Below are 27,869 nucleotides of genomic sequence, written 5' to 3' on the forward strand. Positions count from 1 at the left end.
CTTGCAACCTAAAGAAGTGGCAAATGAAAACATCTGGAGCTCCTTTCCTCGCTTTAGAGAGACAAACTGGTTCCAGCACCTGACACACCTCCTGCCCTCCCCGCAGCCAGGAATTGAAAGGAGGTCAGACTGGGTCTGTGCTTCCCAGGGCAGCCTGCTCTGCTGCTCTGCTGCTCAGCAGTGCTGCCATTACCCTGCCCTGTAATGGCTCAGCCGTTCTCCTTCACAGCCTGCACCAGCCCTGTGTGGTTTATGTTCCCCTCAATCTTAGCTGTTTAATAAGCTTTATTGCTTAACGATTTTTCCCTTCCTCTCGTCATGTAATATAGCTGTATCAGGAGCACTGGGGATTCTCCATTAATAACTTGTCCTATTGTGTTTTGTCACGTCCTTTCTTGTGACTAGTAATTTATCAGCGGCATTGATTGATGTAAAATTATAGACTTCCCAATCTTTCCTAGCCTGCAGTGTGTCTTTCAAGAACTCATAAAGTAGCTCAAGTGATGAAGAGCCCTACTTAGAAGAACAGTTAAGAGGCTGCTCTTTTAGAGCTATTACATTTGGGCTATTAAGGCAAAACACTTAAATAGGCGTGCCAGGATGACTTACACCTCTCTTGTTTCTTTTCTTCTCAGGAGTGTAGCTACACCTTCTCATTTTGGTTTTGTGTTGGTTTTTTTTCTTTTTAATTTGGACGTAAAAATTCAAAGCTGCTAAAGATGCGTATTCTTATCTCAGAGACAAGAAAATATAAGATTGTTATTTGAAAACTGAAGTCCCCTGCTGAATTCACAAGATCAAACCAAGCAAGTTGAGGAACAATGATGGTTTTGGACACAGGTAGCTGAGAAATGAAAGAAAGAAAAATCAATTGTTCACAAAAGTGGCACCTGGATGAACTGTTATCAACAATAATTGGATGTATAAAATAAAAGAAAACATTATTTGCTGAATAACCCATTCAATTTGCTAAAATGTGTCAGAGTAAAGCCTAGATAGATGCATTAATTGTTCAAGTTTGCAGCAGAGGGGGGAAAAATTCGCATTATAATTTACAGAGCAAGTAAACAAAATTTAAAGGTTGTCACATGTCTGCTGAAAAAATAAATAAGAATCCAAGGTTTTATAAGTGTTCTTGAAATTAGCAATATTATTATTTTGGACTACCTTAATTGCTTAGAGGGTAGAAAATAAATACTTGCTGATAATTTTCAAGACAAAAAGCTGAAGAACAACACAGTAGTCCTAAGAAAAATATCTATATTTTCCTCTGTTTTGTTTGCTTTGCTCTGCTTCAAATTTAATTACATCTCTCTTTGCCCTTGTCTCATAAAGAGATTTGCTGCATGCACATTGAGTACAGGCATACAAGACTCTGATCTGTGCAATAGGGTGGTGGAAGAGACAAAGTAGGAGGGACAGGATTAAGTGTGCTGTGCAAGTGAGGCTCAGTGGTGCTTGAGAACTACATGGGTTTAAAAAGTTAGAGGTATGTAATTTCACCTTATGAAAAACAGTAGGAATTACGTATCTGACACCTTGTAATTTACCTTTGGTCCTGCATAAGCATGGGAATGCATTTTGCTACTCAGTGCTATTAGATTTACTGGAATCATATCCAATTAACACAAGAGCCCAGCTATCTGTCAGAACCTAGTTATAGAGCCAAAGCCATCTCCAAGCTCTGTAAAATATACTTCCATGAACCCACTAAGCTCCTTTAACCCCCAATCCTGCATTAGTTCAATGAAAAAAATGAGACTCATAAAGCTTTCATGGAGTCATGCTTGTCTTCTCAGCCCTAGGATTTCCCTCAGGTGAAACTGCTGCAGATGTCCTGAACAAACATATGCCTAGGACTGTGACCACATGCATCTTTGTCCCCCAGCACTGGCTACATTGGCATTGCTGGTTTGGTTTGACACAGGAGTGCACTTTTCAAGCAACCCTCACAGATGAATCAGTCCAAGTCTGGATTCCTTTGGGGGCACCAGACCCAGAGGGTGCCTTGCAGGAGTGCACCCTGTGCAGCCTGATGGTCCTGGGCTTCTAGCCCACAGCACCAGAAGGGAGGTCATCCAATGAACCCCCAAACACACACACAGCATGGATATTACAGCCTCAGCAGCAACTCTTTCCCACTCCAGATCTGCCCCAACAGCACTGAACTGACTGCTAGTATAGATAGAGAAGACATCTCCAGGCCTCTAAATGTTACAGCCCCAGTGTCACGATTTTTTTGCCTCCCTCGTCCCTTCCAAACCCCCATTCCCAATGTTTCTGTCATTATCATGAACATGAAGAAACACATCATCAGGCCAATTGCATAGTTTAGCTGTTCTTTCTTTCTTCATTCCTTCTCTAAGAAAAAAGAAAATAATGTGAAAGTGCACCTTATGGAAAAGGAGTGGTGAATAAAACTCTCTTGTTATGTACAGTCACAAGAGCATTTAGTTCCATGTTACACTGCATCTTCTCTCAGTTTTCATTCATACAATGATTGAAGGAGAAAAATGTGTAAAAGTACCAGAAGAGGCAGCCTATTTAGAGTTCTCAGTACTGTGCATGGGTGCAGGTGATGAGCAGATCACAGCCAGATACATCATCTGTCCCTGGGAGCCAGTCAGCTTCCCAGTGAGAAATGAGTTTGGCTCCTGGGGGGATCCTGCAGGATAACACACAGTCACATCAGTAATTTTTTCCTGTTTAAAGTACAATTGGACACCCAGTTTGGTTCAGTCATGCTTGGTTAGGAAGGGGAAGGAGCTCTTTCTACACAGACTAGTCAGAGCAGAAGGGGAAAATTTGCTCTGCTCATGCTCTCTGGGGTCCTCTAGGATTCCAAGTATATGCAACTCTGTAGATGCCATTGATTCGATGCAGTTGTGAGTCCTTATAATGTGAAGAAGTTCCTTATTATTCTGCACGTCTATTTTATTCAGATATTATAGCACTGTTTTCCTCTGAAAAAATTTGAGTGATGGCATAGTTAAATTCAGGAAAGAAGCTTCTGTCAAAGGTTAAATTTACAGTAAAATTATGCTTTTAAAATATCTTAATGTTAGCAATTTTTATGCCTTTAAAAGTAATTTTATAATTAAAAAGTAATTAAAATTTTCAGTAAATATAGATCTATTACAGTGTCATTTTATATGTCTGATATTTTTCTGACTTTTCTGGACACAATCACTCAGGAAAGAAGAGAAAGCAACGAGAAATCAACACTGAATGGGGATCCAATTTCTCCTGTCCTGATACAGAAAAGAGACTTATGACAACTTGGTCTAGATTTTAAGTCTTTTCAGACATCCTGTAACCTTCAGCGCTCTTCACCCTTCAAGCCTGTTTATTTTATATCTTTCCTGAATTCGTTTTTGCCTTCCTGGACTCTTTCATGAAAGGGAATAGAGAGAGGAAGTAGTACAGTAACAAATACACAAAATTTTCTACAACTGGTGACACAATGTAATGTGTGATTTTTAGATGAGTTTTTTGATTTTACCTCCCTTTAAGGATGTTTAAAATCAACTTTAGAGTACATTTGTGGGAATCGTGACGTTTATAGACAGTTATCATTCCTGTTAGAACCTTAAAAATGGATCTAGCTTCCAGGAGGATCCTTTTTTACATGCATATAAAGGTGTTTGTCTCTTCTGTTTCTGAACAAACATTCATGAGCACAGAGTTACAAACGTCGATGCTCAGCAGCAGCTGCCACCTGCCACACCCATTCTTCTGCCTTTGTGTGTATTTTCCACAAGGAAAGCCCCATTGCATCTTCAAGATGGAAAATGAGCCTAAACTAGTGATACAAATGGTGAATTGGAAATTAAAGAAGCTGAAGAAAACATGGGTCTTGCTTCCATTACTCTGGAGCCAAAATCTGATTAGCATCACTGAAGGCAGCTTGTGAAAATTGTTCCTTTTGGTATTACAGTTCCCAAAAGTAGGAGTCCCTTCATGTCTCCTGAAAAGCATGAGAACTTTTCAGGTGAAAGAAGTGTGATATTCACCCTACAAAGGGCTTTATCCCTCAGCCTGGAGAGGAGAAACTGCAGCTAGACCATGGGTAGGAGCAGAAGCTCCTGCAGGTAGGCAAAGTGAAAATATTTGGGTTATTTTTCTGCAGAAGGAAAATGTTTTATCTTGCTTATCTGTTTTGTTTCAACTCTATTTGCAGCCTTTGTCTTGCTGTGCTGGGAGAGGGTGATTTGTGATTTGGAGCGCATTTTTGTGCCTGAATGAAGTCGGAGCGTGCTTGCTTGGAGGGAAATGTGTTACTGTTTCTTGCTGTGACACTGCTGCTGTTGATTGAAAGGAGCCTGCTGTGCCTTATTGCTAAAATTACAGGAATCTTCAATAGGCCGACCAACAGCCCTTGGAGGGGGATAAAAAACACAGAAAGGAAAATGTTGGTATAAAATTATGTTGGTGGTGAAGTTTGTTGATATTAACTCTTTCTGCTATGAGCCCAAGAGTGACCTTTTCTCACACAGGGTGCTGGAGCTTGTTCCAGGAGAAAGTATTTGAGAGTGTGCTCACTAATGAGGATTTTCCAGAAATCCAGGCAGTTTCTTGTGAGTCATCTCACAAGAATGGGGTAACAGCAAGGGCCAAACACCCCAGCTCATGCTGATCTACTGTGGCCCATGAGCATGGCAGCAATTAGGGAGCAAATATGCCCTCTTGCTGGTTTCAAAGCAATTTGGTTTCAGTTGATCACTGAAAATTAATAGACCAGAAAACATCCCATTTTCTTAAGAAGAATACTACAGGACTGTTGGAAGGTAATATGTACAAAGGAGTCAGAATGCACCTCCTATTCTGCACTGACTAAGGGAAAAATGAGCAATATCCATTCTAGTGTGTGGACTCCAGGTGTGTATTGTTACTGAAGCACTCAGTAACCCAATTATTAAAGGTGCTTTAGAAGCTGCTTTTGAAATTGAATATTACACAGGAAGGAAAAGAAGGCAAAATTGTAAAAGAGTGAAATATGGTGAAACAATCAAAAATAAATCAGAATTTATTTTTGGTTTTGATTTACATGCTACCTGTACCTAAAGAGGTATGGTGTGTTCAGTTAATGAAGAGATACATTCCAAGCCATTGGCATTGTTTATGCTTGAAACACATCTGAATGTTTTCTTCCTATATTTTGTGAAACCATTTACTTTCTTGCCAAAAAGACCAGAAATTATTTTTAGGCAGCATTGAACACACAGCTCATGCTTGCTTGAACACAAAACTGGTGTTTGCTTGCTTTATTCAGTGCAGAACTTGCTGGTCATTTACCACCATGATTGCTTGCCCATGGTTCATTCTGTGCTCTCCCACTTCCCATGCCCTCAGGGTTCTCATCCTCACTCCCAGCAAGGCACCAGCTCACAATATTTCATTTTCAGTCCTTAGTGTCATCAAGATTGAAGCCACCGCAGAGAAGAAAACAACTCTCAAGCATGTGGCACACACAGTCCAGTGGCTGGCACTGGACCCATCTATCCAGTGCCAAATGAGCCTCCATTAGAGAATTATGGACATTAAAGTGACAGGAATTGAGCTGAGGCCTTCTGAAGCTGAATACACGAGATGGAGGAGGATAGCCAAGTTCTTGGTGCTGTGAAAGCTCTCTGCTCTGTGATTTGTTAGTGCAAAGGAAGAGTTTACTTTTTGGGTTTAAACCCGAACAGAAAAAACTGTTTAGAAAGACTGACACAGTCAGAGTGCTATTCATCCTAAATATTGCCAGATGAAATAAACTCCAAAAGCAGTATTTCTTCTTCTAGGGAGAACTGTTGGAGGAGGAGCTGGCCAATCTGAAAATCCCATGCACACAAAACCCCCAAATCAGTTACAGACTTTCAGATGTATGTATGTGCTCTTGGAAGGGAGAGAAATTGGAGTACCTTCTCAGTGTGCTATCTCAAGAAGGAATGATTCATTGATGCCAGTAGACACAACAGTGAAAAATCCACCATATTAACACAGACACTTTTCATGTATTGATTTCGTGAAACAAATTCTAAGCAGGCATGCAATTGCCAGACAAGAAAATACATCATTATTAATGGACTGTAAGGAAACAACCTGTGGAGAAAAACGGCAGTAGGTTAAAGAGAAGGGTGCAGAGGTTACAGCAAAGTTCTGTGACCCAGAGATCATCTTTTCACCACATGTTTACACAGCTTCTAGCTCAGTGGGAGTCTTGATCTATGGCTTTGCCCCCTAAGCTGTAATCCATACAGCAGTGCTAACAACATATGTCATCTGGAAATTAGTCTCCAGCCCTCAGCAGTGTAGTAGATAATGACATGTGGTGCCTTATTCTGTGCTTCAGATGTCCTCTAGTTACACCAACAGTAGATTTCACTCCTTCACTGGAGGCTGTGAGCCAAAGACAAAAGGAATTAAAACAAAAAAACATGCATAAACAAAAAAAAAAGCAAGAAATCATTACGGTCCCTAAGGCATCTATGCTTCAGAAGGACCAAAGGCCACATGATTTATTAAAGAAGATTCTGCATTATGCATTAAAAGCTCCAGCACAGAGTCCACCTAAGCATACCTCGCTTGAGTAGGTATTTGTACACAAGTCTTTGTCCATAACTTTTTCTGGGTGTTTTTTATGCTCTTGGCACACACATGCACACATTTTCAAGTCAAAGGATGCCCTTACTGAGCTCACCAGCAGGCTGAGAACCTTGAGTTTTACCCCAAGAAGAACACCATCACCTTTTAATCAGTGCTCTCTTTGAAAAACAGGTCAGCATCTGATGCTGGTCTCTAACACAGCTGAAGATCTTTCAGGGATTGCACTGGGAATTCAAGTAATTTATACACCAATTCTGCAGCAAGAATCTCTCAACATCAGCAGTCTAACCCAAAATTGTTTTGTATTTCTTCTAAGAGTATAGTTGTCACATCTACTGTTTAATGTTAGCTTAAGGACCAGAATAATCTGAAGGGGAAAGAAACACCCTCATTTACTTTAGTCTTATCCTAGTTTTTAAGTATCTGCTTTCTAATTACTAATAAAATTCTAATAAACTCATTTGCTAATAAAGGATGGTGTGTTCAACGCTGCCCAAAACACACATAAAAACTTTATCCCTACCCAGGAGTGACTTTTAAAGTAAAACAAGCTGCAACATTCATTCCAGAGCTTGTGATGTTTTCACCATGAGCAGAATAATTTTTCTGTATCACTGCAGCCTCTGGCACCTCTTGGCCTTTGCTCACCAGAGACAGGACCATCCACCTTCTGGCTCTTCCTCTGCTCCACTGGTGGAAGTTGGCAATGGAGGGAGCCCCAAGAGAGAGCCTTGAACTCAGTGCCATGAGGGGCTGTGATCCTTGGGAACTTTTGGGCAGCAGAGGAGGGGCCCCTATCATTGGGTCTGGCAGGACAAGTATATCTCATGGTTTGTCCTCATTTTTGGTCATCTGAACCATATGCAAGCAGCCCACAAATCCCTGGTGCCTTTATTTTCTGTGATCAGAACCTATTAAAAAAAAAAAAAGTTAAATAAATAAAAATCTTGATAAATAAAAGTTTAATAAATAAAGAGAGAGAGAAAGAGGGAGAAATATGTTAAATAAACAACAACAACAAAAAAGCACTAGAATATAATACAATTTCAGAGAGGCTCTGGCCTGATAGCAGCTCTGTTTCAGGGCTGAAGCCAAGTCCTAAGTGAGGGTGAGACTCTGATAGTTTTAATCAAGTTACTGTATCAGTTGTCCAGTTCCTGACACCAGCTGCCAAAGTGGATGCCAGCATCTGGCTCCACTCAAGAATAAAATAGAACTTGATATTTCTCATAGCTCTGCCTTGAGTGAGTGAAAAGAAAAGAATGCATGGAAGAGTTATCATACCTACATGACTTCTCTTACCTCCTGACTTGCATGATTCTCCTCCAGAGCCACATACTGTGCAGCAAACTGACTCATGACAACAATTGCCACTCTCCATGTCTGTCTCATACATGACAGAAGCAAGCAAGTGCTGGATATGCAAATGTTTTTTTCCATGTTGTTGGGGTTTTTTTTTCACTCTGATATGGTCAGAAGATATAGGGCTGTCCTTGGACAGTGCTCCCTGTGTTCAGAAAATGCCTATATTGCTCCACAGCCCAGCTGGTAAAAACAAAGAATGTGAAAACACAATTCAACATGCGCTGAAGTTCAGATTCCAGACCCAGTACTGGCTTGTTTTCTCTTCAAGCATTGAATTCTTCTAATAGAGGGCCTGTGTGCGTGTGTGCGTGTGTGGTTTGGCTTCAATATTTCCTGGAGGAATGTGTCCACAGAGCTAAACAAAATACCTCCCTGGGGGCAGCTTGGGCTTCACGGTCGCTGCAGCACAGAGAGAAAATTTGATTTTACAAAGAGAGAAATGGAGTACATCCTGCCAGGGTATGAGAAAATGTCATGCTTGACATCATTAATGGCCAAATGATAACGTCAAGAAAATAATATTTTCCTTCAGTGCATTTAGATCATGTGCCTTGAAACCTTGTCTATGTCCTTGGGAAAATAATGGGAGATAGATACATAAAAATAATCAATACTTTCCGGCTATAAAAGGACTATGGTCAGACACCTTTTCCAAAATGCTCTTACATGCCTTGTAAGTTGCTTTTTTACTTTTTCCCTGAGGCTTAGTCTGCTAACAAAGAGGTGTATTAAATACAATTTGCTCAGAGCTTTTCCTCGTGCTTGCAAATGTTGATTTGTCTATGGGGTTACTCAGGCCTGACACCAGGTCTCCCTCAATGAAGGTTCAGCTTCCTCAAAGAACAACAAATACATTTAGCCTTTTCCTAGCAAGTTCAACATTTGATAGAAAGGCTTAGAAAATGCAACTCACGGAAGAGTTTTTTTGTTCCTACTCCTATCAAAGCACAAAGCTAAACAGAACGGGTTTATTGGCATCAAGAATGGACAGAGTGTGTTTAGAAATGTAACACTTCTTTGAAAAATATGTGTAAAGCAGAATCAAAGAGTCTGCTTTGATCACTTTGATACTTTCCTGAATGTGTTTGGTTTCTTTGACTCCATTTACTTCATTTCTCTCTGGTGTCAGAGAGACAATGGTGTGGACAATGCCATCATTCTCTGCCCAGCACATTATTACAGAAGCTCGTGTACCTAAATTATGCAGTAGGAAGAATTGGAACTGTATCTTTTTGATGTGAACAAAGTTGATGCCAATCTTTTTTGGTAGCATATATTTAATGAATAAAACGGGTTGATGGTCGGTGTGTAGCAGCTGCTTTGCTGCCTGTACATGTGCTTTTCATGTTCCCCAGGAGCAGAACCAGCCTTTCTGAGAGCGCTGTGTAGCTGCACAGTGCTGCTGGCACAGCAGCTTGAATGCTCCCTTCAGACCAGGTGGGACAACTGTCCCCCTCTGGCCAGAGCATTGTCACATCCTTCTCTGGGCTGGACTCCAAGGCCTCCAGCCTCTATTCCAGGCAGCTGTGAGCTCTCTCCAAGAAAGCCATGGACCATTGTCCCGTGCCTCTGCAGCTTCAACTCTCACCTCTAAGTGATAGCTGCTGGTCAGCCACCAAGGCTGAGCCCAGCATTGGGCACAAAAACAGAGCTCCTACTTTGCCTGGGCTCTGCAGTCTCAGCGGGCCTGACCTTGAGGGGCTGGGATGTATGTGCGTAGTGGGCTACAGGAACACCTCCCTTTCTATCCCCTGCTACAGAATTCCCAGCAGCAGCCATGGCAAAATGGATTGTGAGCAAGGCAGGCTGTGTCAGGTCCGGAGTGCCCTGAGCAGCACAGCTGGGAGCTGGTTTTGGTAGGAGAGCAGGGCAAAGACCCAGCTGTTGGAAGAGTAACTGAGGTGACAAGGAAAGAGAGGTAGAAGGGAAATAGGGACATGTTGTCCCAATTTTCCCATCCACTGAATAGTCTCACTGTTTCTTGCTGCACTCCATGCAGTCTGAATTCGTCCTCCACAGCTATGGGTGGCCAAAAGTGGCCAATACGCCAGATGAGCAGATCCCTGCATTTATACCAGCACCAAATCTCCTTGTCCCTGCTGGCTGTAACTCCTCTGACACATCCTAAGATTAAAGTCACCTATTTCATGGCAATTCTAATGAGTGGCTAATATTTATCCCATGATTAATGAGCAAGTATGTAGTAATTGACTTAGCACCTTTTTTTTTTTTTGCATCCTCCATAGTCAACATATAATGAGTTCTTGCACTACAGTATAAATTTTGTGTGAAATCTCATAGATAAACACATAGTGTTATTGGATTTGATTTTTTCCATAAATCCAGTCTCTAGCTATCTGCTTTTTATTTCTGATCATTTATGTTGATACAGTTCACATTAGGTTTGCATTAGGTCAGTGGAAGGGTATATGGTAATACTTGCCACAAAGAGTGTGATTGTGATTAATAGAGATTAAAAATGTGATTAATATCGATTAAAACTTCAGATGTGTGTCTTTGTGTTACCAGGAAGTCATTATTTCACACAAGCTGCTTGGTTACATGGTGATGAGTACATTAATTCTGGATAATTTAAGATAAACAGACATGGTTTTCCTTTAGTATTTCCTCAAGATTACTGGGGAATTGGGAATGCTCTTTCGCTCTTGTGCACGCACACATGCTTTTACCCTTTCTGGGCTACTTATTTGAGAAACAAAGAATATTTAAATTGTCCCTGCAGACTTTGGGTGACTTCACTTTTGTGTATTCTATATATATGTATATCAGAAGGACACTTTACATTTCAAAAGCAACAATTCTCAGTTTTTTGAAGACAGCTGCTTATTTCAAGAAAGCTTCTCATTTGCAAGGGTAACCTCAGCTCTCAGCAAGAGAGATCACTGCAGTGATATAACTAACTCTCATTGCTGATAAGATTGCTTTTTGCCCAAATGCAGTTTGCCTAGTTTTCAGCTTGGGAAACTTCTTTAGATTCTCCAGTGACTTTGCCAGCTAGACAACGACAGCATCAGAGTGTGAATCACACTATTTCAATGGGCTGATTGTGAAATAAATATGAACAGGGACAGCAGGGGGTAGCTTTTCTTTAGCAGTCACAATTTCCTTTTCACTATATGCCCTTAAAATGCCCAGGCAGACCATTAGCAGAGGGGAAGATTGATAGAATTGCATTTACATCTTAAATCAAGCCAAGTCCTCTCTTCCCCAGCCACAACCCTTCCAAAACATCAAACAAACAAAACAAAACAAAACAAGAAAAGCTGCAGCCAAATAGAAAGAAGGGAAATAAATGTTAATTTGATTAGCCTTCCAATGGAAATTAGCTTAATGGTCCAAAATTAAAAGTATAGATGTTTAAGACTTTGGCTGTTCTACACATGAAAGATATAGTGCTCCAACTAGAGTGATTCTTCAAATCAAAATATTTCTCTTTGTGCCATCCCTCAGTGCTTTCCTCACTACATTACCCAGCTGTAATGTGGTCTCACTTTCGTGTCACTACTTCTTGTTTCTTTTGGGAATAATTATAAACCAAAAGTTTGTAAAACTGTGAGAGTAAGTAGGCACTTCTGCTGAGGAAGGCCCCTGAGCCAGCCTTGGCTCTGCCACCACCCAGGTGGTGACCATGAACACACATCCCTGGCCTGGCACCTGCTGCCCTGGGCTCCCCATGCCACTGCTTATCCCAGGGCTGGGTTAACCCAATGCTGGGAACTCCCTGGAAAGCTGCCTGAGAAGAGCTCTGCAGGCAGGAGGGGTCTGTCCAGCACCTCATCCTTGCAAATGTTCTCAAAACTACCTGTGAGGATGACAGGGCAATCTCCAGGGGTAGGCAAGACCCACCACAAGCTACAGACTTATTCTCATAGCAAACTATCAACTGAACCATGTATGTATGCAGCTGCACTCCGTGTATCTTTGTTCTGGTTTGAAAGCAAAACCAGGGAGAGACTCCAAGTCAGAAATACAATTTATTAGGAAAAGAAAACCGAAATACATGCAATAATGCAAAGGAAAAGCCACTGACAAAGTCAGAATAGAGCCTGACACCCTGTTGGTCAGGGTGCTGGTAGCACTCCAGTTGGATTGGTGGCTGCAGTCCTCCTGGAGTGGCAGATGTGATTCTGTTGGAGCAGGGATCCTGTAGAAAGGGTGTAGTCCTCTTCTGAAGATCCAGTGGAAAAGACAGCTGTTCTCTGGGAATCCAATGGAAAGACTGACTGTTCTGTCCCAAATCCCAGATTATATCCAGGTGGGGATGCTTAGCTCCTCCCCCAGGCAGAGCATCTCACAACGGGCTGATATCATTCTGTGAGTCATGGGGTGGGTCCATTAGACAGAAATGGCTCCCAGAGGGAGTTATCTTTGAGTCATAAGGATAAGGAAAAAGCAATGCCCCTCCCGGTTTCAGCAGCTCTTGGGGATGGAAATAGAATACATCTTAATATTGTAACCTAGGACAATCTTCAACTCATTCTTTCCTTCATCATCTGGCTTAAACAAAACCAATCTAAAACCATACTTGTAGGGACACTTAGTCTTCTGGGAACACATGTAATATGTGATTCAGAAGCAGAAGGAGATCCTTTTTCTGGTTTATTTTTATCAAAAGAATTTAAAACAGAAAAGTTGTTCAGGTTTAGGTGGCAATTATATCTGAAACACAGTCTGTTGTTAACACCAGTTTCTGACATTGTCTGGTATTTATTTTTTCTTTGTTTCAAGGCAAGCTGACAGAACAAAAATACAATTACTAAGTTTACGGATATTTTTTTTTTAGTAAAATGAACCTCCACTCATTTTCCTCACTTCTGGATATTACCAAGTAGAGTAGATCCTCAGCTATTCCCCTCTATTTTATACATTTGTATTCTTTAGAAGAGTATTTTAGCTGTACAAGGTATTTGTCACATCATTTGGTTTCAAGGGACTGACAAAGCTCTGAATCTGTGTTGTGTCACCAACTCACAGGACTCCAAAGGTAATGCTCTGTGAGAAACAAGAAATAATGTGACTGATTTACTCTTACTTTGGCTTCAGGGCTCTTGTGCTACTAAGGCCAGTGAACTGAACACAAGTTTTAATCTAAAGTGAGAATGTGGATCCACAGGAGTCTGTGATTTGTGTTACTGATTTCAGAGATGGCAGGATTTCTTCCACTATTCTTAGTTATAAAACTTGAAAAACTGTGTACAGGAAGAAAGCAGAACTAGGAAGACATGATGTACTGTGTGGACTTGTACCTTGCCTTCTCAGCCAGCTGAGATGAGAATTTATGTTACCTTGCAATTGCTGGAAGTATGGTTATTTGTATCCAGAAATACACACAACAACCCAAGCTATGACATTTGCAGTTTTCTAGGCAAAAATAAGTAGAAAACTGTGCCGGCTAGCATGTTAAGCGGCTAGTAAAAATCTCTTATTCAGGCAGTAGTTCAGCAAAGGCCCTTTGGATCCTTGTTTGGCTTGGATTTGATTGTTATACAGAGCTGCACTTTCAGTCTCATCAATTTTTTCTTTCAGTGACATAATTCTTCTGAAAGGTGCTGGAATACTAGTCCTAAAATTTACAGTCCTTCATCTTCTTGCATATTAACCACAGTGTAGACAAGAGCTCCTCGGAGGGACAGCAGAGAGCTGAGACCTTGCATTTTTCAACATTTGAATTCCCCAGGGGGCTCGTATCAGGGACAAATTTGGTAGAAGAATACATTTATTTATATCACCTCCAGTACACTCCTTGGTGGCTGACATAATTTTTCATCATGAGGGTAATCAGGGAGGGTGGGAAGCTGACCAGCAATGATAGGACCTGGAGCTATCTGCCACATTTCCCTGTCAGAGAGAGAGAGAGAGAGAGAGGGAGAGAGAGAGAGAGAGAGGAGGATGGAAGGCAAGGCACAGCAGGAAAGCGTGAATAACTTGAAATACTGCTGCTGTAAACATGAGCAAGGCTCCCTCCTTGAAGCCCTGCTATTGTAACCCTGACTGCAGTGTTAATAAAGAATGGTGTTACCTTGGGTAACTCACACAGGAGTGGTCTCAAAGCCCAGGCAGGGTCCAAACAAGGCACTTATGTGCTACTGGGACAAGGCAGCTCTGCCAGTGCCCATGCCCAGGGAGGGAGCCAGGCTGAAAGCACCACTGTTATTTCACTGGAGAGGTCTGCAAGTTACTCCAAGCTAAAATTGACTTTTCTTAGCAAGGCGGTGAAGGCTTAAGCCTCTAAATCCTGCATTACTTGAATCAATACGCCTTGCAGTCACTGAAAAGAGTATCCCTGACAAGGCTAAACCGCATAATCTCCCATCTCCCTGGTGCTGATGGCCGAGTTCCCACCGTGTCTGTGGGAAATACCATTATCCCCATTATGGAGACAGCAGTCAGGACAGACACAAGCCAGGCTATGCCTGCACTGCAGTGACAGACAGACACTCGTGTGGACATCTCTGTGCTGTTCTGGGCTCTGCCATCCTCCAGAGCACCGTGTGCCCTCTGGGTGCAGGACACTGCTGCTGCCCCAGCCCCTGCTCTGCTCCAAAGGCGGGTTGGACACTGCCTGCAGAGAGGCTGGTCACCACAGACAGTGCAAATCATTTGGTAACTGGTCTGAGGCAGGACAGGGAAATTATTCCTGTTCCCAGCTCTGCTGGGCTGTCCTGTCTCTGTCCTGGACCACAGGACTCCCCATTTCCATATGTTTTTCTTCAGGGAAAGTACGCAGTGCCAGGTTCATGCCAGCAAGACCAACAGATTTCAGAACATCTAATTTCTTTTTCTGACCCAGATGACTTCACCTGCTTCTATAATTATTTTATGTAAGAACAGACTATTGAGCAGTAGCATTAGTTTCCTCAATATATATGCAAATTTTTAAAAATAACAACAACAAGAAAGAAAAAAGAAGCCTGTACTGTTGAGTAAGCAAAAAGGACTTTTGCTTAATTATCATGGGGAAACAGCCTTGCAGCAGCAGCCCAGAGACAGCTTTGAGATCCTGCCTGCCTTGCCCATTGCTCATAGCTTGGCCAAACCACGCAGATCACCAGCAGAACCTTACTGCTTTCAAGGATGAGAAAATAAAACAAAACACATGGGATTAACTCCAGCTTCAAATGCAGGCACACAGTGCTGCCACATCAGGCTTCCCGCTGTGCCAGGAAATGCCAGCGTTGTGCACCAGACCCCCAGACTCAGGGCAACGTGTGAGGCTGCACAACCTCTGCACCGAATTCCAGCTGATGTGTACAGAAATATTCAGCAAAGTGTACTGCTGCACAGCAAGGAAAAACATGACAAACAGATGACACCTTAACCAAGAGGCTGGGTTTCCAAAAAGTCTTATCCTGAGCTGGAAGCTTGCAGAGCAGTTAAGCCCTGCTCTGAAGCAAGAAGTGGCACCTTCACCACTGCAAACAGCTGAGTCACTCTGGGCTCTGAGGTGCTGCTGAAATACACAGGGCTTTCTCTGTTTTACTGGTTTTATGTTTTACCTTTCCTATTTTTCAATATAATCAGAAACACATTTCATGAGGTGTCTCGTGACAGACTCCAACTATTTTAAAATCAACATTTTCATTAAGCAGGTGGAGTCTGGTATTAAGAAATCAGCAACTTGCAAGGGCTTTTATCAAAAGTTGGCGGACACCCTGGTAGACTGCTCAAACATGGAAGGAATTTCTGGCTACATAGTGAGTCCCTAGACTTTTAGAAAAATATTATTGTTTGAGTTTTCAGTAAATTGGACGCAAAAAGACAACATAGTCAAATTTTTCTTTTCATAAAGATATGTCATTTTTATTAAAAATGTTATGTCATTTTAGGCTTCTAAGTTTCTTCTCATCCCATGTGTCTGCTTTTGCTATGGAATATTCCTGATATAAGAGTAAATAAATGCACTGTGAAGAGCACTCAGAGATGTAGTGACATCATCAGCCTGAAGAGGTAATGCAAAATTGTGAGAGTGGTCCTGAGCCCTTGAAGTCCCATGCTCACTGAAAGGAAGAGCATGACAAAGATGTGTCTGTGCTGGAGATATCCACAGAGTGATGGTTATAAAAAATATAACACTGACTGGCTCCTGCTGTGCTCCCTCCTAGTGCCAGCCTGAGCATTGTCCCACAGACTGGAAGGGCTGTAAATAGCTGCTTCTCCATAGAGGCAATCCTTAGGCAAAATTTGACTATAATATATTTTGATCCTTTGCCCCTTCCCCTCCTGTAGCTCTAAATTCTATTTCCATGTCCATTTTGAATATTGCCTGTAAGAGGCTATTAGCCTTTGTGAAGAACAGCTTGTGTTTCCCTGTTAAAGACCTTCTCTGCCCAAGGCAGGGAATGCACCAGAATTAATAAGTGGCTTTGCATAAGTGACTAGGGATAAGGACAAAAAACAGTCACTGAAAAGATTCTGGAGTTTCAAGGGCTTTGGTAGCTGTGTATCTGGCTCACAGCTGTGCCAGGTGCCTCAGACTGAAAGCACTCCCAGTGCATGGTGTCACTTGCAAGTTCTCCTGAAGCCACCACTGAGCTTCTTAGAGGAAGAAGAAATTATTTACTCATACCTGGACCATAAACTGAATGAACTCAGAGATCAAGGATAATCTTGCTGATGAGCTACAAATAGAAATAACTGAGAAGAAAGCATTTGTTTAACTTTGTTTACCTGAATTGCAGATTCTGCATGCTGAGATAGCAGTAGTGCTGATGAGATACTGGATATTGGAAAATACTCGTTTGGGTCAGAGTCAACTATGCAAGTAAATCTGGCCCAAGGAAGAGATGTGGGTGAGGAAATTAAACTCCAGTACTTTGTGATTTTTAGAAGGAAAAAAACCCCTGTACTCTTTCTGAGGGTAGCTGAGCAAAAACCTCACAGCAAATTATCTCAGCAATTTTTCTCCTTTCCAAAATAGCTAATTGGGGTAGGGTTTTGTTATGTTTTTCTCGTTGTTGTTGGTTTTTGGGGGTTTTGTTGGGTGTTTTGTTGTTGTTGTTGTTTGTTGTTGTTGTTGTTTTGTTGCTGGTGGTTGGTAGTTTGTGTTGGTTTGGTTTTGATTGTTTGGTTTGTTTTGTTGGTGGCTTTGGTTTGGTTGGGTTTTCTGGGGGTGTTGGTGGAGTTTTTTTGGTGGTTTTTTTGTTTGTTTGGTTGGTTGGTTTTTTTGTTTTTTTAAATTTGATTAAGTGTTTTGGTGAAGCCTGGATCCAGCCTTTTCTTTCCTAAGTCATCTTTGGCAGCAGCTGGGTTGCTGACTTGTAGTATTGGGAGACCATTTTTTGCTGTTCAGAAAACTGCTGTTCTGGCAGAGCAACTGCATTTTAGCAGCTTGCCAAACATGACTGTGATAGAAGGATAATATTTCACTCCTACCTTCAGCTATTCTTTACAGCAATGAGATGGTGATTAAGAGTCTGTTTCTTCACCAGCAAGACTCCCAGTCAGTGGGATCCTTTCCTTGGACGTGCACCTGGTCGCTGTGTTTAGATCTATGATCTGGCTACTGGGGGTCAAAGGCTTCCTGTCTCCCTCTGGCCTCTTCACTGACTTGTCCAGGCAACTCTTCCTAAAAATAGGATACAGCGGTCCTAAATTTCCCACAATCAGGACCCCCAACTTCTCTTTCCTCTCCAAGCATCTACCATTTTAACATTCAGGAGCACACGCTGTTACTAAACCAACTTTTCTTTATGAAGGCAAAGAAGTGCATAACGAGACAGTAGTACACAGCCCTGTTCTCCTATTTCCCCCAGGTGTTTTGGTGCATTTAACTCAGAGTTCTCTGCAACATATAGAGTATGTCTTTTCCTCCAAAACTAGTTTTCCCACATTAAGATGAATCTTCCTGGTGAACTACAATGGCAGGGGACTGCAGTACTTCAAACTTTTTTGTTTTTGTTAATACCTTATTAAAATCTGAATTTAAAAATTTGGTGGTGGCATAATTTTCAAAGTAACCAGTTCTTCATTCAAGGGTACCTCCATTTTACAGGACAATTGACATATAAAACAACATATGCTCAGCTTCAGGCCTGTATCCCAGCATCTGGGTTACTCAGCTCTGTCTGGCATCTAATAAAAGAACAAAGCCTCATAAATTCAACCCAGAAAGCAAAATAACTTTTATACTTTTATCAAAGCCATATAGAGATGTATTCACTTTGCTTGAGACTATGAATGTGTAAATACATGGGTTTTCCCAAGCAGCCATCACAAGCACTATTGGTTTGATTGACAAATTGTGAATTATAGAATCATAGAATCAATTCATTATAGAATCCCAAAACATGCTTGTTTTGGGAGCATCTTTAAAAATCATCTCATTTCAACCACACTGTCATGGATGGGGATATCCTCCTGAGAGCACAGTCCAAGCCAGCCTTCAACACTTCTGCAGATGGGGCATCCACAAATTCTGGAGGCATCCTGTTCCAGTGCCTCACCAACCTCACAGGAAAGAATTTATTCCTAACATCTAGCCTAAACCTACTCTTTTTCAGTTTGAAGCCATTTCTTGTCATGTTACTACCAGTCCTTGTAAAAAGTTCCTCTCTATATTTCTTGTAGGCTTCCTTCAAGTACTGGAAGGTGGCAATTAGGTCACCCTGACGTTTCTCTTCTCCCAGCAGAACAATCCCAATTCTATTAGCCTTTCCTCATGGGAGAGCTGCTCCATCCCTTTAATCAACTTGATGGCCTCCTCTGGACTCACTGCAACAGGTCCATGTCGTTCCTGTGCTGGGGAAGTTTGCTTTTTGGAAGGATTTCTCTCTATCTGCAGCCTATGTAGTCCCACAGTTCAGGGAAGAGACAGGATTAGGGCCTGTGACACTTTGAGAACCCTGTGCTTTTCCTTACACGTATTTCTGTTGTTCATGATGCTCACTGTGTTGTTTTCTCTCTGGAATGAAAAGAGCCAGTGGTGTTTGTTTTTGTTACCCTCATTCCCTCTTTCCCTGCTCTGGGCAGGAAAGCTCTTGCAGCTCTGCCTCATAGGCTGGCAGGAAATTTAAGACGGCAGCAAGCTGCTGCTCGGACCACCCCCAGACTTTTCTTCCTGTTCATGCAGGAGACTATTTAATTGAGAGCTGATTTGTCCAGCTTACTCACTGATGCTCAGCAGTACCTACCTAAGCAGTGGGAGTGATTTTTTCCCTCCCTTCCTCCTCTTTTGGACACACTGCCCACCATGAAGATGCTGCTGCTCCTGGTTGCTCTGCTCTCTGCCGCCCTGCTAGCCAGCGCTGCCCCTCCGACCTGCTACTCCAGGGTGCTGGCTCTGAGCAAGGAAATCACAGAGTCCTTTAAGGAGCTGCAGACCTCCAAGACTGTGGTGAGTCCACCTAAAAACTGCTCCTGCACAGACTCTGCAGGTCGCCACTTTTGATAGAGATTCCTGTCAAAACAAAATCACGACAAGTCTTTCGTCCTCCTTCCCGCAGGACTCGTGTGTGGGGACGCTGCCCAGGCTGTACTTGGACATACACGTAAGTTTGCACACTTCTTTCTTACTGTTGTGCAGGAAAAGCAGCTAATGAAAAGGGAGAATAACTCCCAGAGGAGTGATTTAAAAGGATTTTTTAAAAGCTTAAATAACTGGATAGATGAGTGACAAAAAAAAGTCAGTCTGAACCTTATTAAAATCCCAATGGACTTTCCGAGATTTTACTTGATTAAAAATTTTTAAATTAAGAAATCAGTGTTTTTAAATTATTACCATATGCACACAATTAATTTACTGAGACAGAGCCTTTTCAGAAATTAAATAAGTGCAACAAAACTTTGAATAATTGTGTAAAAGGAGAAATGTAGAATTAACTTTCTTCACTTAATAATTCTACTTCATTTTATATCCTGAGTGGTTTTTGGCATCTAGTTTTAATAAAAAGCAATGCAGGAATACCTTGCTGGCTTTTTCTCTTATAAAGAGCTACTTGTTGAATACAGAAAGAAAAAGAGTGCCTGAGGATATGGAAGTGTGATATTGAGAAAAAAAAGCAATAATTGTCTCCCAGCTAAGAAAAAATAACCTGCACACACAGTTATTGTCCTAGTGTTCTGCAGTGGGATATTTGACATGTTTTGCTTTTTTCCAGTGTTCAGCAGAGTAGACAAAAAATAGAAAATATCAGACAAAACAAATTTCTGACACATTTTTCCATAAGCAACTACACCAAGTTTTGTAATTCAGGACATTCTAGATCACAATTCCAGAGCTGCCAATGTCTCACATCAGGACAAAGACCAAGGAATGTGATTCCAGTACCTCAGTTTCCCTGGCTTTAAAGCAAAAGCTGGGATATTTATTTACCTGCTTCACAAGGACATTGTGAAATTCATGTTGTCTGTGTTTTATTTTGATAACACAAAGTCCGAGGTAAAAATTTCTCCAAAAAATCAGGACTGGTCATGGTTTCTCCTATTGTACAGGAATAGAGGAATCAGATCTGTGAGATCTTGATAATCTCTTCATCTGCTAAATCATGTGCTCTCTAAAAAGTGAGAGACTGCACCTATTCTGTAGAATATTCCACCTACTATGGGAGCAGATTTGATTGTATTGGTGCTGCTGCCTCCTAAAGCATGTGAGAAATTAGCTGGCAGACTAACAATGTACATATGCAATTTTCCAAGCACTTGTTTTGACCAAACATCTTTGTTATAAAATACTGATGATTGATTTGCCTGACTAAAGGTTGCATAGATTACATGTACATAGAGGTAGGAATTCAAGTTTCTCACACAGCAGTAAGAATTTTGGAAGTGGTGGACGAGGAATATAAATCTGTGTTTGTGCAGGGTTACACAGACCTCTTTTCGTGCTTTGCAGAATTACTGTGTCTTGGCAAAACTCCGTGACTTTGTGGCCTACCCTGGGTGTGACAGAGTGGTTGAAGTGAATGAGCTGAAGGAAAAAGCCCGGAGCCTGTACACCATCTTGATCTCCTACTGCAGAAGGGTAGGTCAAGATGCATCAACAGGGGCAGAGTCCCTGCTTTTAGCCCTGCCTGTCTCCACACTGTCCCCTGACCACCAAAACTGGATCAGGGCCAAGCTTCTCACTGTGCTGTCTTTTGCCTTCCTCTTTTTTTTTTTTTTTACTCTTTTATGAATAACTTGACTCATATATATATTCTCTCTTGACTTAGCTGTTTTTCTTGTATTAGATGGGCATGGAAGGGACCATATTTGTTTTTCTTAGAATGTTTGATAGAAGAAGAGTCATGCTGTACTGACAGATTTCTCTGCCTTTTTTTTTTTTTTTTTTTTTTTTTTTTTTTTGTGTTTCTCCAGGACCTGGTGTTCCTCACTGATGACTGTAATGCTCTGGAAATTCCCATTTCACCTCCCATTGAACACTCCACTGAGAGCTAAAAGACAGTTAACCCAAAAGGTAGACCTGGGAAAGTTTCAAGGAGACCAAAAGTCAAAATATGTATATGCAGTCTATAACATTAACAACTAAGATATTTTTCAAGCACACTAGTAATATAATCTCAGACCTACCCATTTTTCTCTGTCTTGGCAGGAAATGAATTGCATGCCTTGCATACCTACTGAGCTGCTAGGGTACCTACCATTAGGGAGCAGTTTTTCGTTTGGCAAGGTACAATATTTCAGCTTAGCCAAATGTATAAAGTATGTTTTGTTTAAACATCAGAAACTAGATTTTGAGAGAGAGAGAGAGAGAGAGAGAGAGAGAGATAGTTTTTGATGTAGGATTTGTGAGAATAGAGATGAAAGAAACATGTCTCTGTGGAGAACTAAATAAAAACAATCTTCTAATCCAAGATGCTTGTGTTGCAATATATCTTTCAAGATCAAGCTGAAAGGCATCACTCTTATAAACTTTCTTTTCACAGTCACTTGCAAGTTGTTTTTCCCAGCATAACCTTTGTTTCCATAGCAATGCAAGCTTTGTTGTGTCTGCATGCTTTGACCATGTGTGAGTTTCTACTAGTAAAATTTTTCTATACTAGAAACAACTAGTTTGCTGAAATTAGTGATTTGTTTTTAATAGTATTTCTGGGTTGCGAGATAAATTCTGAGCCAGAGGCTCAGAAAGCCTATTAAAATTTCAGACAGTTTTTTGAGACATAACCCATATAGTTGAGCTAGTGGGATTAATAAAATTTCCAGACAGTAATTCCAAAGTCATGGGTGTCTTCAGAATGTGCAGCACATGAGCACACAGCTTCACAACCAACAGCTCTTTGGTGTCAAGAACAGAAAGCACCTTCCCCATATTCTTGGAAGTAGCTGCTGTTACCTCAGACAATCCCTTCCTTCCCCCAGTGTAAGTAATTCCTCACTCTCCAGAACAGAATTTGTTGACCGTCCATCTACAGCACTGCCAGCCCTGGTGACTTGGTCAGTGGTCTCATCACTTTTTATAAAAGCCCCGTCTTCCATAATTGGGTGTTTACACAACAATCACAGCTCCTCTGCTTGACATCCTGATGGTACAAATCAACATTTGACAACTGTTATGTAAATAAGTGAATAATAAGATTAATTCAAAGCAGAAAGAGTGTTGGCGATGGGCAGGGAAGGGTTTTTTCCTTCATTATGGAACCACCTTCTTTTGTTAAAACTACTAGTCTGATTTGAGCAATGGAAAAGCAATGGGAAATTTGACTGTGCCTTTGAGTCATAGAATAAGGGTGGGAAAATCTGACACCAGGAGAGGTACAGGGGGAAGAAGTAAATGAGGGCTTTTCTTTCCAGTTTGTTTCAATTCCAAGTGTACATTCAAGGAAAGTGCCTATCAGACTTTGTAATTCCCCCTTGAAGATAAGTCCTCATGTGCTAACCTTAATGATCCTTTAGATGAGCCATTCTGCCCACAGTGGTTTCACTCCAGTGTCTCTACAAGCATCTGGTAGAGACAGTAGCAACTCAACAACCTAGTCTAGTACCAGGCTGAACACAAAAACGTGCAACAGCTAGATGGTCCTACTATCAGGAAAATCATTGCTTAGTTTGCTTTTCAGAACCCTTCTTTCCAAGCCAACAGCCTCTGTACAAGACCCAATGCACTCTAGAGACACCAATACCTATTTTTCTGCATCATTTGGACATGCCCAAGGCAAACTCCTTCCACAACAGCCATATTCTGCAATAAAGGCACCTCTTAGCATGCTGGCAGGCAGCCTGGTACCCAGAGAAGGAGAATGTAAGCACTGGCAGGTCCCTGGATCAAGGAGAAATACAGATAGAGTTGAACCATTTGCTGTCAGACTCCACATTCAAATTTTTGCTCCCTCTAACCAGGGAGTGAGACCCCTCCCTTGCTTCCTTCCTTCCTGGGGAAGCAAGAAGTGCTGGGATAACATCAAGTTCTATCCACTTCCATAAAAACACCAAAACCACATCACAGACTCTGTTTTTCATATCTTTGTACAAAGCCAGCCATGGATGAACCCTGCATGAAAGTATGGTGCACAGTCACCACAGCCCAGGGTGCTTACAAAGCTAACCCAGGGACTGGACAGCACACATGTTTGGAAACTGGCAGCAGAAGCTGTTAATTTTTGGCTGTTTTTTCCACCTCCAGATGTCACAGGTTTTAAAGACTGGCCTGTTGTAAAGCTTGTATTGTCACTTGGCAAGCAAACTGCAGAGCAAGATGCTTTTCCTCTCCTGCAGAAGCCCATACCACAGTGCCTTGAGTAAACGTGCCGGTAACTGTGGCACTTCTGCCCCTGCTGCTTTCCTGTCACAGGGACACACACTCTCTGAAATTGAGTATTTGATAAGGATTTTCTCATGGATCTTCTCAAAACTCCTCTTTTTCTTTATTGAGGATAATAAGCCTTCCCTAGACATGTTGATGAAACTTGTGATCCTAACTCCAGATTTCCCCCGTGATGCTCCCATTCCTTCAACCATCTTCCAAATATATTTTCACCTGCTTCAGGCTGATTACTTCTGTGAAGAAAATGTAACCCAATTTATTTAGTACTAAATATCTTGCAAGAATTCTTTGGAACTGGAAACACAATAGAAATAATTGTTTTATTTGCACTGTTTTTGTTAGTGGCTTTAGCTTTTTCATGACTGACAGGGATACACTCTGCAGTACACTCAGCATGGCTGCTTACCAGCAGCTCTGTTCTGCACTGGTACATCCTAGTTCTGCAGAAGCTGCAAAAAGCAAGTTGGTGCTTTGGGCACTGTACATACTTGAATAGACTTTAAAAGCCAATCCCCATTTGCAGATGTTGTATATTTTATTCCCAGAATCAGGTTTTTCTGGTCGTTGGTGGGCTTTTACAAGTGCATTCCCTATGGCTTATGCTGTGACTCTTGCTACATCTCATATGACATTTTTAATGGAGAGTGCTGAGAGCAAAGCTATGCTCTTTCAGTTCACAGTAACCTCCTGTCATTCAGACTGTCTTAATAAGATTTGTGACTAGATGAAACCTTTTTATGAACAATGTATTTTTCCAGATTTTCACAGTCCAGGGACAAAAAAAAAAAAAAAAAAAAAAAAAAAAAAAACCACCCTACACTGATATAGATATATAATACACTTATAATTTGGCAAGAAAATATCCACCCCTCCCTCTCAGTACAACATTAAGTTTATCAATTTTTTAAGTCACCAGGTATATAAGGAGCAGTGGAGCCTTTCATGCAGCTGAGCATTTATTCCTGCAACACAGCAGCCCAGACTCATTAGGGCTGGCCAACAAGGGAGACTGTGGAGGGATTAAGAAGGACATATTTGTTGTAATGTGCCAACTGGCATCTTGCCTAGTTATTGCAGAATATTACTATAAGCACATCATTAAGAAACTGCACTCAGTTCGTACAGTGATTAGGGAAGAACTGTAGAAAGACAAAGCATCTGTTCTGTTTTCTCTCCTGTTGAAGGAGGTTTGTTGGAAGGAGCAGTCAGCCCTAGGAATAGGTTTTCTTTTGCAGATTTCTCTGGCTCTGCAAGAAGCCTCACTAAAGATTTGCCCTAGGACTGCTAAACTCTCCCTTTTATTATATGGAATCCCTAGATCTTGGTACTGTCTTTGCAAAGCTATTAAAAATATCATTTTCCAATTTTGCAAAAAATTCATAGATCAATTCTACTGGAACCAGGTCCTTTCCATTCTCTTTTTTTTCCAGTCAAATTGGCTTTCCTTACATAGGCACTCTGTTCACTTAACTCCTCATACACTGGGTTTTTTGAAATCAGGAAGGATGGAAGACTTCAAACAAATAATTAGGTCATTCAGGGTGATGAGGCTCCACTGGAGAGAATGTGATTTGCTAGTAATTAAAGTGGTACAAATATTATGGGTTTTTTGTTTTGTTTTGTTTCATTTTGGTTTGGGGATTTTTATGGTTTTTTGGATTTTTTTGGGGGAGGGGCTGGTTTTTTTGGGTTTTTTGGGGTTTTTTTGTTATGAAAAGGGAAAGTATTAATGCAGCATTGAGGAGGAATCTGACCTTTTAGGTTGTACACTTTGAGCAGAGCACTGCTTTGTCCAAACACCACATTTGGAAGTGCCCATTTGTCCATTGCACAATTTTCAATGCTTGAGGTGTTTGCAGGTTGCCTTAATAAGATTCTGACCTAGTTTTTCCAAAAATTTGCTACAATGCTAAAGTCTGGTAAACAGTGTTACCTTACAAACATTTAACCACTGTACTTGGACCAGTACTTTTATCCACTTTAAAATCTTCTCATTTTTGGAGTGTATGGCAGTGCAAGTGAAAATTACAATGGGCAAGCTCCAGCAACTTTATTTGTGCAATCTTTTGGGTTCACAATTTTCTTTTGCTGTGGCCAGGAACCCTGTGCCATCCAGAGTAAACAAACCTGTCTGCAAGGGAGCTCTCGGTAACTAAGTCAAAATCCAGAGACAATGTCCAGAGAAAGGTCATGATCTTCTTATCAAGGGATTTTTCACAGTCTAAGTTTCCTCAGCATAGGGTAAATGTATATCCTGAAATGAATAGTACAGCAATGAACAGAAAACCTATCAAAATATTTATTTTTCCAATACTAATAACTATATAGATGTATATCCTGAAATCTTGTGTCATATTTGCAGATCTATAAAGAGATTGTGTTCAGACAAATAAGAGGATTTTGAAGCCAAACAGATGTGGGGGAAACAAAAATGTCTCCTAAGATGTTTTGCAATGGATTGGAATATTTTGGCATTACTTCATTAATATTCAAATCTTACAGAATGGAATATATTGGCATTACTTCATTAATATTCAAATCTTACAGAAGGAAAAACCAAAGTCATAGGACCAGAAAGAAACTCAAGATCCCCTACTGCATCCCTTAAGCCCAAGACTAGCCTGGCTATCACAGTTCTTTTCTGGCAGCAGTTGGCCTGAAAGACTTTGTGAAATAGTTGATCTAGAAAGCCCACAGAAGTTCAGATCAATCCATTCCAGACCCCACTTTTGTTACAAAGTTTTACCAGGAATACAGTTTACCCTCTCAAAATTTGCTTTCAGATTTATTCATTACAGAAATGGGGATTGGATTGTTATTTCTTGTCTTTGCAACAGATGTTAGTTGAAAGACTTCCATCTCTCTCTCCCTATTCTCCCTATTCCCTATACAAATGAAATTCTTTCAATCTTTCTTCATTGATCAGAGGTCTAGAAAATACTTCTTGTTGCCTTTCTTTTATCTCTATTCACTTGTTTCACATCTTTTTTGGAGCACAGTGCCTGGCATTAAATATAGACATCCAGCTGAGGCTTTACCAATGTCAAGTAGTGTAGAAAGAAAGATTTATTGGTATTGCCATGAAAACAGTATATTACAAAGGAAAAATTATCTCCAAGTATTTGGAGACAATGTTTCACTTTTTTATTTAAATTTTAAAATGAATATAAAAAGTTAGAGTACAAGTTGTCCTCACTGCTCCATTAAAAAAAAATGTTTGGGGGAAAACAGACAAACAAAAGCAATGGATCATGAAATACAATGGCTGCTCCTTTTGCTGTCCTGTCCTAACTAGTAAACACTTGCCTTCCTAATCAGAGTGGCTGCAGTCAACTCACTCCTTGGCAATGGTCTCTGGTCCATGCGATCCTCTAGAACATCCAAAACTTGTTTGGAAGAGTGACATCTGCCCCAGGTCAGAACTGTGCCCAGAACTGTTATAACAATTTCCAAGTAGCCAGGCATGCTTCAATACCTGGAATGCTCCTAACACTGAGCAAATAAATAACTGATTTAGGAGCACAGTGTTACAGTTGTTCTGGGAAGAGCTGTGCTTTTCAAATTGTTAGTGCATTTCATATTATTATTGAGCTCAAACACAAACCCTGAAGTAGCAAAGGGAACAAACCCCAGATCTTCCCAGTCTCCTGGTGACTTTGTCACTGGATAAGTACCAGATAAATTAGTTAGAAAGGTGTTACTCCTACCGAGAGATAAAGGGAAGCAAGAATGTCATTTTGAGCAAACCAAGGTCAGACAGAACACGAATTACTTAGAAAGGAAAAAAAAAAAACTTATTTGAACATCACAATCTTTTTTGTTTGTTTGTTTTTCACTGTTTAATACAGAGAGATCTTTTTCTGCAGTTGCAGAATTAAAACTTTTTTTCCCACTGTGAGTTCACTGAGGTCCATAAGTGCTTGGCTGTTCCTGTCTTCTTATGACAGCTAGACAGTGAGGAGATGTGGACTTGGAAAGCATGTTGTTTATCAAAAATTTTTCCTTAATCAGAATACAGAGGCCAGGTCAAGGAAGAAAAGAAATATACTCAGGATGTTCTATAGCCTCCCTCTTCTAGTGAATAAGTCACTAGCCATACATCCAGGAATTTTTTTGCATTTGATGCCCCAAAGCAGAACAATCTGTCTCTTAGTTGCTGTGAAATATCCTGCTTGCCTTAGTGTCCTCCTCTGAA

At 41.0% G+C, this 27,869-nt stretch overlaps 1 protein-coding gene across 1 annotated transcript; it reads left to right on the top strand.

Annotated features, from left to right (window-relative positions):
- Positions 1-19,113: 19,113 nt before the first annotated feature.
- Positions 19,114-21,595, top strand: CYTL1 (cytokine like 1). Its single transcript, XM_041458253.1, has 4 exons — positions 19,114-19,309; positions 19,419-19,463; positions 20,807-20,935; positions 21,271-21,595. Exons 1-4 carry the CDS (start codon positions 19,166-19,168, stop codon positions 21,349-21,351), a joined length of 399 nt encoding a protein of 132 aa, XP_041314187.1. The 5' UTR covers positions 19,114-19,165; the 3' UTR covers positions 21,352-21,595.
- The last annotated feature ends 6,274 nt before the right edge of the window (positions 21,596-27,869 follow it).

The sequence above is a fragment of the Pyrgilauda ruficollis genome, unplaced genomic scaffold, assembly GCF_017590135.1.
Source record: "Pyrgilauda ruficollis isolate IOZ18807 unplaced genomic scaffold, ASM1759013v1 scaffold1, whole genome shotgun sequence".
Classification (NCBI taxonomy): Eukaryota; Metazoa; Chordata; class Aves; order Passeriformes; family Passeridae; genus Pyrgilauda; species Pyrgilauda ruficollis.

Coding starts and splice junctions, on each gene's coding strand:
- CYTL1 (XM_041458253.1), top strand. CDS start 19,166: ATGAAGATGCTGCTGCTCCTGGTTGCTCTGCTCTCTGCCGCCCTGCTA. Junction 19,310..19,418: donor TGCAGACCTCCAAGACTGTG/GTGAGTCCACCT, acceptor TCCTTCCCGCAG/GACTCGTGTGTGGGGACGCT. Junction 20,936..21,270: donor TGATCTCCTACTGCAGAAGG/GTAGGTCAAGAT, acceptor GTGTTTCTCCAG/GACCTGGTGTTCCTCACTGA.